This window comes from Nicotiana tabacum, chromosome 20 (assembly GCF_000715075.1).
Source record: "Nicotiana tabacum cultivar K326 chromosome 20, ASM71507v2, whole genome shotgun sequence".
Taxonomy (NCBI): Eukaryota; Viridiplantae; Streptophyta; class Magnoliopsida; order Solanales; family Solanaceae; genus Nicotiana; species Nicotiana tabacum.
Window position 1 is genome coordinate 159,758,729 of NC_134099.1, and position 13,852 is coordinate 159,772,580.

Here is a 13,852-nt window from a genome sequence, read left to right on the forward strand (position 1 = left end):
GATAACAAACCAACTCTGCTAATCTCTAGTTCTTCGTGATCAATTGTCAATTACTTTTGTTTTTGTAGTTAATTTTAGTTCATAATCATTTTCAATAAAAGTGTTAATCATCTTGGATAACATTTAACTAAAAATCACTTGAACATTATTTAGTTCAATTCCTGTAGAGACGATACTTTCTATACTATCTTTGACGTAGCACGAGCTTATTTTTTTATAGTGTGTTTTATGCTCCTCAAGTTGGTGTCTACCATGAGGAACATAAAGGAAGCAAGGTTTCCAAAACCAATTCGGTCGGACCCCAGTCAGAGAGATCCTAGTTTATGGTGTGAATTCCATGGTTTAAAGCCCCTGGATCCTACGTGGCTGCATTTGTTCCAGAATCCAAGGTCTAAAAATTATTGGATACTCATTAAATTATCAATTTGAAACATCCATGTATTATACTCTTGACGATGAATGTGCATTTTGATATGCCTCCTGACTTTTTAACTAATCCATAGTATGCTTGTTGTTAGAGAACTTGACACAAACTAATGCCGAGCACATTCAGTCAAGTCTCATTGAAGTGCACTCCATCCTAAAAGTTTCTCTATAAATTCAAAAGCTTTTTCCAGTAGTTGTTCAAGCTGCTCCTTAATGTAATAAAAAATACACTTGAGGCTTTGGGAATATATGGCAGGCTTTCATAACGTATTCTATACGGGAGGTGCATAGTAATCCAGATATGCACAAGCTGTCTTGCTGGTTTTAAAGAGTTGTATTTCTGCACAGCACAGGACAATGTGTTTGTTGTAGTGAAAGCTGAGGGGAAGCTACTCGAGAGTAGTCAACAAAGTGAATCTGAAAAGTTGCCTGAATATTTTGGAATTCTTTTCGGCACAGTAATATCCAAAAACCAAATAGGCGTAATAGAAGAGTAAAATACTTCCTTAGTTTCGTGCAACCAGATTACAACACAACATAAAATTCTTCAAGTATCGTGTGCTTAAGGCTGCCAGTTCTCAAGGTTCCCATTTAACCTTTTGGAAAATTAATTTATGCAGGGAATGCCAGCCAGTGTTCAGATATATGCATGTGGAAAGGACTTACAAAGTCAAGCTGTTGCTCGACGCAGCTTCTTCCGCTGCTCAACTGTGCAACTGAGCTGGAACTCTGGTTCTACAGGGCTTCTAGTGGTGGTCCAATCAGATGTTGATAAAACAAACCAAAGCTACTACGGAGAATCAAAGTTGAACTACTTGACTATTGATGGGACCCATGAAGGGCTTGTTCCTCTCCGTATGTTGTTTTCATCTTCTTAATCTTCAGCCAAAGTTGTGTTGAATGAGTGAATTTGCGACTTACTGATCCTTGGGCATGTTGCAGGTAAAGACGGCCCTATTCATGATGTTCAATGGTCCTATTCGGGTAAAGAATTTGCAGTTGTTTATGGTTGTATCCTTTACCAACACGCCAAAACCCAACCTCAAGGCTTCTGAAATTGTTATAAAAAATAAAAAGAAAGCCTTAGAGAAAAGGGAAAAAAAGAAGAGTGAAAAGAGTCTATGGAAATGTTACACACTTGTTGTGAAAAACCATACAAGTTGAAGACAAGAATATTTGGAAGAAATGTTACAAAGTTTGAAGTTGGATGCAACTTTTTTCTAGACGCCGTAGAAGTTTGAATATATGCACACTTATAACTAGTTGCTAAAGCTTAGAGCTTGGTTCTTCCAGTATTCTCTCATTCGTGGTTCTGGGTGTTACTGTTTTTCTTTAATTATTTCGTTTAAAATCTTCTCTCTCGCTTAAGAGGAGTAATACACAATAAAAAATGTGAGACAAGTGTTAAATGGTGGAGGACATCTGGCACACATATTCTTTTTGCTCTTCAACTTACAGAGGAGGTCCAAGGTGAAGTGCGTTAGATCATTGCTTTTATATACTCACTGAACATGCGCTCTGTTCATTAATAGGGTCTAAATGTAGTCCTAATAAAGAAGCTTTTATTTCCTCCCTCGAGTGGATTTGTTCAAAGATTAATTTGCAACTAGTATCCGCCTTCAAAGCAATGCCACAGCAATCGAGGAGTTAGAGTAACAACCTTGGGAACCAAGGCTCAAATATAGGAGAAATGACACTAGGTAAATTTATTCCATGCCTAAGCATTAGCTGGTAGAGTTACTTGATACCTATGCTTGTCGTAAGTAGTAGGTTCTCGGTGGATTGGTTGAAGGTGCAAAATAGCCTCGACACCTCTGTTATTAAAAATATATGCAGCTAGAATTCCTATATTTTTTCTTGAATCCATTGTTTCATATATTTTCTGGATGCTGCTGTTATTCCTTAAATCACTTAGTTATGCCTGCTATGGCCACGGTGTTCGACAAGAAGTGCAATCCTCTGCTTGAGCTTGGAACAGGCCCATACAACACTATCAAATGGAATCCGCTGGGGAACTGTATCCTTTTCTTCGAAAAGACATTCTTTTTCTAATTTGTCATCATTGTTTCTAGTTGGTCATTGGAAAAAAGGGGGCTAGTTCAGCCTGCTAGTTTATTTCCATCTGCAGTTACTGCTTTTGCTTGCCTTAATCCTTGTTCTACAGTTATATGCTTGGCAGGCTTTGGTAACTTACCAGGAGACATGGTATGTATATCTAGATGATTACTATATTCAGAAGTGGGAAATGTCCACAACTCTTATCTGTTTCAAATATCATGGATTGCTACTACCTATAAAAAAAAAAGACTTTTGACACATAGGCTAAACATAATCAAAGTACCAACATTTCCCTTATTACCAACAATTAAACGAGAGATGGAAAGAGTTCGACTCCCTTGATGTGTAGTTTTTCTAATTTAAAATCAGCTTTGATATCAAGTAGCATCCTAATTCATGTGATTAAGAGTAAAATAGGGATGTTAAAGGAGTCAATCTTTTCGAGATAGAACAAAAAGAAAAGAATCTCATATAAAATAAGATCAAGGAAGTAGAATACCAGATTTAAGTGCTAAATAGAACACAAAATGATCAGCTTCATTGGAGGCATGCCAAACTTTTAACTATTCTAAGCTTGCTGCTTAGCAAATCATGCTCGAGGAGATTCTTTAGAACATATAGCGATCAACATAATTGGTGTATATGACCATTTGATTCTCCCTGTGCAAAACAAAACCCAATGGAATTATCAGATAGTTAGTATAGTTAGTGTTAGATAGTTAAGTGCAAACAATAATATTTACACTCTCCGTCCCATTTTATGTGATGTTGTTTGATTGCTTGTGGAGCGTAAGAAAGAAAGAAAGACTTGAACTTGTGGTCTGAAACAGGTCGTATATTCGTGTGGCTATAAATCATCTCATCAAGGGTAAAATGGGAAGTTTAAAGTTAAATTGTTTCTAAATATGTATATTCTTTTTGGGAAAGACTAAAAAGGAAAGTGTATCACATAAATTGGGACAGAGGGAGTGATATAATATACTCATCTAAAATATATATTTATTAATGTAGTATCATCTACTCTTAAAAAAATGTTGTATCAGGTGGGTAAAACAACCATGTACATAAAGTGTCCCTATAAAGGGATTAGTGCGTAAGTCGTTATTCTTCGCTCATTCTCTCGGTCTTTTATCCTTGTTTCTCTTATATTTCATATGACATCTAAGCTTTTATTAGAAATTACTATGCATTTACCAGTAATATTCGAGATAAGATAATGTCATTCACTGCATATTATTCCTAAAACCGTCTTGTTTATTTGAGTCTTCTTTGCTTCTTGTGAGTGTTATGCATCAACCAACATACTACGAAACCAAGAATATTTCAGCAAACAAAATTTGAGAAGCCATGTCTTAAGTGGAGGTAATGCACTGACTAGGTTGCAGATTTTTATTAGGAGATCCACTCCATCTGCTCAGCGCGTGAACTCTATTCAGACAATTCAGTGAATTTCTTGCTTTCATGGCAGTTGATTTCCATTCCCAGCCTAACTAATTTCGATCACCTGAACCCTAATTCAGCATGGCTCAAAAAGTTCCTACTTCCTCTTTTTTTCCTGTAAGGTTAATTAATATTCCGACCCACTGGGGTCGACTACCTGCGAATCATCCCATCCATCTTTCATATTTTTCCAGTGGTTTTGCCTAGCTTATGACGGTAGTGTCTTTTGCTGACAAAGATCTTACTGTACACCCACTTTCAATAGGATTATCCTGCACCATAAGCCTCAATTATAACCTGCGACAATCTCCAGTGATTTTCAATTATTCTCTAGTTTTTTTGGGTGAATTTTCTCGATGAATAGAATATCCCGTGATTTTTATGACGAACAGATGTTCAAAGATCTCATTCTGACAGCTTTTTCGGGTAAATTTTACAGCAAGCTCAATTCCTTCCCCTGGTCTGTTCATCAATTTCCAACCATTTCCTCAGACATTTTGGCCTCCTTCAATTATGTCATAGGGATTGGATAATTTGGTCACAAGAAAATAAGAGATAGTGATTTATGTAGCACCCAAGGGTGTGGCCTTAAGTGGGTGCAACCTTAGAGATCAGGGTTCAAATTCTAGCCGAGACAAGAAGCATTAGGTAATTTCTTCCCATCTACCTAAGCTTGATAGACAGAGTTGGCCGGTACCTATGCTAGTGTACAAATTTTTCAATTTGTAGCTTGCAATGATAAGACAATTTAATGCATCACAGTTGGTGCATTTTGCCCCATTTTATACCATATCAGAATATCTTGATAGCTGTCTGGACCACTTGACTTCTTTCAATCTATTGATTTTATAATGTCTTAAATCTTTAATCTAGTGGTCAACTTTTCAGATGCTGATGTTAATCCACCTGTAGGTTTGTTATAGCAATTATTATCTATCTTCCTTACTAAAAATGGACCTGTTGAATTATGGCCCTAATGCAACTGCATGAACTTATAATTATGTTGAGAAGCCTTCGGTGATTCTAAAGAATGAGAAGCTAGTGAGCATGCCTAATGTTGCCTTTGTGGGAAGAGTGAGGCAATGGGTTCATTGGCTAAAAGACCGAATTTTGTTTTACCATCAAAAAATTGTTGCCTTTGTTTGGAATGAGAGAAAGTGGAGTGCCAGGTTTATGCAAGCAGATATATTTGGCAATTTTGTTATTAAATACATGATAGCTAATGCTCATTCTTTCATGTTTTTGAAGGGTTAAAATTTTTCACCACAATGGATCATTGTACTTCAAGAAGATGTTTGACAGATTGTATCAGGTTAATAGCCTTGCTAATTTTTTTTCTGCGAACCAACTTGCTCTGCCTGCTTACTTCTTTGTTCACTCCTCTGACAGGTTGATTGGAAGCCAGAGTTAGTAGAAAAATTTGGTGACAATGAAGACCTTGTTAAGGCAGTTGGCTCGGTGAAAATAGATGAAGCTAAAGCGCCAGGTTCCTCCTGTTTAAATCTTGTAACAAAGTTTGATGTAATGCCCATGTAATTGTTATAATGGGAGCTGAAACCAAAATGTCTTTCCAGGGAAAGGATCAAAAGCTACCCAGGCCGTTCCAAAAGCTACCCAGGCCGTTCCAAAAGCTACCCAGGCCGTTCCGAAGGCTACACCTGCCAATCCTCCTGCAGCAAAACCTGCTGCTTATCGTCCACCTCATGCGAAGGTTGCTGCTGCGGTTCAAGCAGAGGTATGGAAGGGATACTTTATTGATTACTTAAAACTTTTTTCTTCTGATAAGTCGGAGGTATTCATTGATAGCACACCAAGCTGGTGTATAAAGTGCTTATACCTTACCATAATTGGTATTCAATCTAATAATTTCAATGAATTTTTTGGCATTTAACTACATTCTTAGAGCAAAATAACTTTGTTGAGCATTTTGAATGTCATGCCTGGGGAGTTAATACTTTTAATTTCCCAATGGAGAACACTGACATTATGAATATGCTATGTTATTTCCTTCTATATTACAATGTATAAACTACATTACATAAATGATATGGTATGTTTTAATATGATGATTACTCACTAGTGGGTTTTCTGCACAGCCATTACCTTTGTGAAGTTAACTGACCTTGTATACAGCAACTAGAATATTTATTAAGTTGGTTCCCTTGTAAAAAATTTCTTCAGTAATATTATATTGTAACAAAGTTTCAAGAAAGTAAAGGTGTTCGATTTTCATACTCTTGCTATTGTTAAGATATTCTCTTCCCACAATTTGGCTAGAATGGTTACTCCATATATCCAATCTTTGGACTTAACATTATCCTCATAATGGTTAATGCCATGTCAATTGTGAATTGGATTTAATGCTGGTAAATAATAAGAAAAAATAAAAAGGCTAGCCCAAAATGCATGTTTAATTTTCTTGAATGAAGCATCCCTTCTCTACCTTTCTGTGATGAACTCTATTTCTGACTCCTTAAGACATGTAGGTGACTGAATCCCAAAAGAATATTAAGGTCCTTTATCGAATATGAATAGCTCTTGTTCTCTATAAATTTCATATGGTTTAGTTCGATAGCAATCAACCTGTAGAGAATAAAAGGAACTTAGGTGTGTAATATAATGCATTAGATGTGTTGAGCTTAATTATTCTACAAGTAATTACATGGATCTTTATCTTTCCTTCTTTTCTGTAAAACATTTCCTGAAATTTTAAAGCCAAATCTGATATTTCAGTTATTACTGTCCAATCTTTATTGGCAGCTCATTTTCCTTTAGAACTCTCTTCCTTAGAAAATGAGAAGAAAAAAGGTGAGGTTAGACAGTATACCATTTGGAGGGAGCAAATACACAAGTTGTGAATTTTATTGTAATTCATTTTCTCTATGTAACTAAAAAAGATACCACTCTTAGGTGGGGCTGAACGCGATGGAACTGATAATAAATTACACATTTGGCACTTCTTGCTTGATCATTCCTCTTCTTTTTGCCCGGGCAAGAGGATCCTGAACTTTGCAAATATGTTCTCTCACTCACTGATCTCCACCCCATTTGACTATAAAAAAGCTTTGGAAGGTTTCCTGAACTGAAAAGATACTGCTTTTCTGAATAGACTTTGTTCTGGAAAACAAACATAATTATTTTCAGGATATGGATAAAAAATACTTAGAGATAGGATTTCACAAAGAATAATATAGATATTCTCTGAAACATTTCTTCAGAAGTTAATCTCAACGCAGAACTTTTCGAAAAAATATGTTTACTGCATTAGGATATAGTTACCTTTACGGGACACATTCTGATGATAAACTTGCAATGTGGTAACAACATGATGGTTTATTAGCTACTTTCAAAACGTCATAATTTGTATATACATGTCATCTGAAAGTTCATCCATGCGTTATTTCCAGTTATATTTTTCTCCTTTAGTTTGCGCCACTAGTATGCTAATAGTAAGCATCTGTTTCATTTTGACAGTTATTTGGAGGAAGTTCTTCAGGGTAAGCTTCAATGCACTTTTCCTCTTTTTTTGTTTTTCTTTTGTAATATTTCGGATGTTCAAACTATTAAGTTGCTATACATCATTCCGTATTTCACATGAATATAGGGAGCTGAGCAAGAATGCATTGAAAAACAAGAAAAAGCGGGAGAAACAACGGGAGAAAAAACAAACTGAGGGTGCTTCTGGAACTGGTGGTTCATGATCAGATGCAACTTTACAGAATGCTGTCTTTGACAATGCAGGTCATGAGGGGCCTAAAGCAATATAAGGTTTTCATGGACCCTCAACATACCGGAGATTTATTTGATTTGGCCTAATATTTGTAGAAAATATAAATCAAATTTTGTTTCATATCTTCTTTCCAAATTTAGTTTTCAGCCCATGTGCTAGATTTGAAATAAAATTGCCCTTTTCTCAAGTAAATTTACTTGTGTTGGATGAGTGGGATGGTGGAGCTGCCAGTTAGAGAGGAAGTTAGTGACAGAAGGGAAATGTTTCTCTTTTTCTTTTTTTGTTGTTGTGTTACTACCTTCTGGTTATGAAATACTAGTATAGTGCCCGCGCGATGTGTGAAAAATATTAGAAGAAAAATTGTAATCTTATTTTTAGATAAATGTAAAATTTACGGATATAGTTAAATAGAGACAGTTGGCACAATGACACACGTAAAGTTCTTACTTTTATATAGTACCCGCTTAATACGCGGATGTTGTAAAGTAAAGAAAACAAAAATTGAAAGTTGAAATTATTTTATAGTATTATTTATGCGTTCATCATAGTAAAGCATAATTAGCTTAACATAACTATGACCGAAGAACTTATCTAAAGCATAATAGTTGTAACATGGATCCTTTATTTTGCTTGTTAATAATATCTGGCATCTGACACTCGTTATAGTTTTCGTCATGCGTAAAACATTATGTAGTATAGCAACTCCACTCATATAGGCCCTTGGTATCCTAATCAATTATAAATAAACTAAAATTGCTTAGAAAATTTCCAAAAGAAAAGCAATGAACAATTTGTTTTTTAGTTTTTCAATGTTTATACTTTTGATATTTCTATGTCTTCCCATCAACTTTCAGCCACATATGTCATGGCAAACTCGCACGAGTTTCGATCATATATCTTTAGCATAGTTTTGCACCTCTTGATAAAGTTACAAATTGCTTAATAAACTTAATTAGACGCACACATAAAACACACACATAAATTTTGTCCATATGAATTTCTGTTATCATAGAATGATTGTAAAGTTTGGAGCATCCGATTAATGGGTTTAAGGTGAATCGTGGCAGAATGATAATGTGAATAGAGGGGACATAAACCTGCATCTTCTCGAGCGAATCATCTTGTTGCACTCTATAATTGAACATTCGAACGTACACACATACATATACCAACAAAGTAGTGATACCGGAAGATATGGCTTCATACCTTTGTTCGTACCATCCATATCACATAATATATAGTCCCTCGGTTCCAATTTGTATGAGGGTTGACCTACTTGGGGAGTCAAACATCTTTATCTTTGATTCAATTTCAAGCATAGATTATTTGAGCAATTTTTAATAGAATTTACATATTTAAAAATTACATAAAAAGTACTACAAGTCTACGTAATTAATCATTCACAATGTATGAAAGAGTTGAAGAAAATCATAGTCAAAGAAAGAGTTGTTTGACTCTCCAAATAGGTCAACCCTCATATAAACTTAACTGGGACGGAAGGAGTAGCTAAACATTAATTTTGTCTATTAAATCAAAGACTCACTTTCTCTCATTGCGTGTTTTTAAAGTTGGGATTTAAGATTATTTCCCCAATAAATCAATCAGGAACATGAGCACACAATACTGAGTAACCCATATATTGAAAAGAGTAATTTATTATAGGTGCATGGCCTTTATTTATTTAGTCCTAAACTCCCTATAGGGGTCTTAGAGTTATTTGGTTAAATAATTGCTATTTAGAGTCAATAATTGTGTTGCAGATTCTTAATCAGCATTCTATTTTTTCTTCACCAAGTTATGCGAATCAATGAGTTTGGTTAACCAACTTTTTAAAATTTGTGTCAACAACATCTTTTGTGATACACTTCTTCTAGTTTTGATACAATTTTCTTTAAACTTTGAACTTTCGAGCTTTTTGAGAGAATACAAATCTTGGTGGTTAGCACGTAGAAATTCTTGTTTGTACCGTCACGATATTTTTCTTCCATGAGTCATTCTCAAGTACCTTTTTTCATTTTTCTATCTCCTCCTGAATTTGAACATCTATATTAACAAATGAAGTTAGATAAAACATCGATGATGGCATGAAATGACCAACTCCAAGTCTACAACAAAGTTTTTAATCTCATGAGCAAAGTTCGCCTGAGCATCTGCATCAAATTTTGACTCATATTAAAAGATAGTTTGCAAAGTGTTAAATCCTCAAATAACAACAATTATCTCCTAGCCAAATTTTATGAAAATATAGATGTTACTGAATGTTTCTCTTTTCATAAGAGAATTTCTAAACATCTTGATCATTTAGCTGTGAAGTTGGAAGTTTTTCAATTATTATTATTCTCGAGAAATGCTTATTCATAAGAAGATAGTATGATGCTATAATTAAAAGTGATTATGTAATATTTCTTACAATTAGAGATCTGCAAATGAAGAATAAGCATAAGAACCAACACTTAATATGCAAGTTTGAAAATGTAGAAGAAAAATGCAAAAATTGGTTAATTGAAGGATGCACAAAACCGACAGTAGAATGAACACAATCATTTTCTTTGTCATATGAAATAATTTTCTTTTTCAGTTGTAGCAAATCTTAATCTTCTTTATTAAATGGTTTGACTTTATCGATGGTGATAATCCCATATTGCGCCTAAAATTAAACAAAAGAAAAAAATTAGTTTATTTAGAGGAAGAATGAAGATAGATCCACAAAAGATGCAGTTAAAATAAGAGGAGATTTTAAGCCAAATAACGTTAGTAAACACATAAGAATCTGGGCAACATCTTGATGTAGAAACAAAAATATAAACACAAAATAAACAAAATTTAAAATGTAAAGGAGGTGAAGAAGTGTTATTTACAAAAAGTAAAGTTCCCTTATCTATATGCTTGCTTTCGATGTAGAAGAAAGTTCTCTTAGAACCTTGGTTGTTCGACGTTTCCTTACCCAAATCAACTCGTTCTTCTATCCTAGTCATAGCATAGAGTAATAATTTCTTCTCTATTACGACAGTTATCCTCTAAGAAACAGGTAGAGATAAAATGAAAGGATTCATTGTAAATGTGTTTACAAAGATGATAATTATTTAATATGTGTTCTCGCTCCTTTTTTTTGCCGTGTAATGTCCTATATTTCAGTGTGCATGTATGCAGGTGGTTCTGTGCAAGTGAACGTGCAAGTGAAATGGGGGATGGGAAGTGAGAACGTGAGTTAGAGGATTAGATTAGTTTTCCTCTATTTTATCATTATTTGTTTCAAACTTTATATATATATATATATATTTTCAAACTCCAAAATTTTTGGAGCTTTGTCCTGAAGATTTTTGGAGCTTTGTGCTGAAGTGCCACTTGGTTCAATATGGTGTTTTTTTCCTCTCCTTTTAATTAGATACTAGTATACATACCCGCGCAATGCGCAGGCAATTAATAAATGTAATCATGAATATACAGGTTTATTAAATAATTTTAAGATTTAGCATATTATAAAATAATATTGTAAAGCTTACATGAAAGAATGCTAACATATTTGGCACCTCGAATGGTTATATTAGTTAACACTAATAAAAAAAATCAATATATAAACTTTATTCACTGTTTAAATTTGTTAACCATAACTTTGAACATTATATAATTATTTACTTTATTTGTTTTACAAATTATTCAAAATCATAAATTCCTCACATAATCCCTGTCATCCTCTTATATGCATTTTTTACTATAATACTTTTAGTTGATTTTTTTATTTAGCATTTTACTTATAATAAATAATTATTTGGAACTACTTATATTTTGTTTCCAATATGATATATTTAATTTTAGTTTTAGTTATTGATATTATCTACACATGAATTTAAATTATATTTATTTTCATTTAACATCTATTAAGATTTCAGTTAGATAACCTTATCCATAAAGTATGTTTTGTTGAATCATAACTCAAAGACTTTCTCATAGCAAATTCAAATATGCCTTATCTTCTATATATTTCCACACTATAATTTTTTATTCGTATACTTTTTTTTCTTGTTGCATATATTTTGTGTTGCACTTTTGCGTACCTTATCATACGATTATTTTTCAGTTTTGTACTTATATGCATTTTTTACTATAATACTTTTAGATGATTTTTTATTTGTATATTTTTTTCTTGTTGTATATATATTGTGTTTACAGTTTTAAGTACTTTATCGTACGATTATTTTTCACTTTTTCACTTATGTCCTTGCCTATCATTCCTTTGTTAATATAATATAAATAGATATTTTACATTCCTTAAATCTAAATTATTTTAATACTTCTATTTTATTACTCAAGATTGCTTCATTCTTTAAATTTATAAAATAAATATTATATCAGCATAAATAATGTAAATCAATCCAAACTTGAGATAGACCTATGAATATTGGTGGCATCTCAATGTAATAATTTAACAATCTTTTAGCATGATTTTACTTAATTGCTTGAATTTTTTATAACTTATAAACAAAGATTTGATTTACTATTATTTTATAAATTATATCGATATTTTAAAATATTATATTAAAATCATATGCAACATGAAAATAAACTTTTGCTTCTAACTTCCCAATAATAAACTTGAGATGGCTCATGATTTTACAAAGTAGTTGGTATATTATTTCTCATTTTAGCCTCTAAACGCATTTGTATAGTTATACACATCTTCATTGAATGGCATGACTAAATTATCTTAAGATTTCTAAAATTAATAAATCAAATGGATTAATAAAAATATTAACACAGAAAAAAAAACTAACAGGATAACACATAAAAGTAATACCCATAATATTAAACAATTTAAGAAGCTTAAAGTTAACTAAATCATGCTTAATTGTTGTGGCTTCATCATTAACCTCATAATCAATACTTGATGAGACTCTAAGTTCGTAAATTGCAACACAAACATAAAAATAAAAAGTTGAAATCATAACTTTTTCAATACAAAATAATAAAAAAAAATACTCAACCAAACATATTATCAACAAATGTTCATTAAATAATATTTAGTAATGGAAGGAGAACTAAAATAAACAATTTAAGAAGCTTAAAGTTAACTAAATCATACCTTAATTGTTGTGGCTTCGTCATTAACCTCATAATCAATACTTGATGAGACTCTAAGTTCGTAAATTGCAACACAAACATAAAAATAAAAAGTTGAAATCATAACTTTTTCAATAAAAAATAATAATAAAAAAATACTCAACCAAACATATTATCAACAAATGTTCATTAAATAATATTTAGTAATGGAAGGAGAACTAAAATCCCCATTAGCATTAATTGATGCGTCATCTTCCTGTGAAATTCAAATAAAAAACCTTAAAATTAAATTGCTGAAAAGTAAAAAATATAAATTACAACATCAAAAAATATATATATGTTTATGAAAACACACTTTTGCTACAACAATTTCGTCCGCCTCCTTACAATCATTAGCCATTATAGTTTTACATTTCTTAGAAAGTTTAAAAAAAATTATATTATCGTGATCATATAGTTCGGGAATAAATATTACACAACTGCACAATAATGTAAGTTGTAGAAGAACATTACTTGATAATGATTCGATGTGATCCACTAATCTTTTTGCAATCGATTAATTTTTCAGCTTCTCAATAAATAAATAAAAAAAGTGGTATCACCAATATTATCTTTCACTTCACATGTATCTTGAATCTTATCAAGTCATTCTCTCGAGGCTGCGACCATTACTAAGATTTTTAGAATAAAGAAAGCAAAAGAGAAAGAGAAAAAATTCATAAGGTTACTGAGAAAAAAAGAAAATAGATTGAAAAGAAGAGAGAAAAATTGTAAGGGATGGGTTTAGGATAAATCTGAGAAATTGTAACCGCTTTGAATTCAAAAGTATAATTAAAAGTTATTTTAAGTTTACAAAATTAATGTAAACAATCTGCAATTTTTTCTCTATAAAGGAGTAGTTCAACTACGCTATTTTATTAAAAAAGTTAGTTTAAAACGTTAATATAAAAAAATTGATAACTTCTCAAAAAAAGAGTCCTAAATGTGCCTTAGATTACGGCTGCACGGTTAATCTTAAGTTAAGACTTTGCATATTTCAAAACAAATTTAGAACTTTTTATTAGGACACTTGATAAGCTTGAATTAATATTAATCTATAAAGAATCTCTATATAATTTAGCCCAAAAAAAAAGGGCAAGA

The 13,852-nt window shown here is 32.4% G+C and overlaps 1 protein-coding gene across 1 annotated transcript; it reads left to right on the top strand.

Moving 5' to 3' along the window:
* Positions 1 to 332: 332 nt before the first annotated feature.
* Positions 333 to 8,072, top strand: LOC107813125 (uncharacterized; the record flags this gene model as incomplete). Its single annotated transcript, XM_075240461.1, has 12 exons — positions 333 to 389; positions 1,047 to 1,281; positions 1,369 to 1,437; positions 2,342 to 2,443; positions 2,591 to 2,631; positions 3,528 to 3,531; positions 3,768 to 3,846; positions 5,173 to 5,236; positions 5,314 to 5,410; positions 5,499 to 5,659; positions 7,399 to 7,421; positions 7,529 to 8,072. Coding segments are annotated over 12 exons (1,029 nt in total), but the record flags the coding sequence as incomplete, so codon positions are not given.
* Positions 8,073 to 13,852: the final 5,780 nt, after the last annotated feature.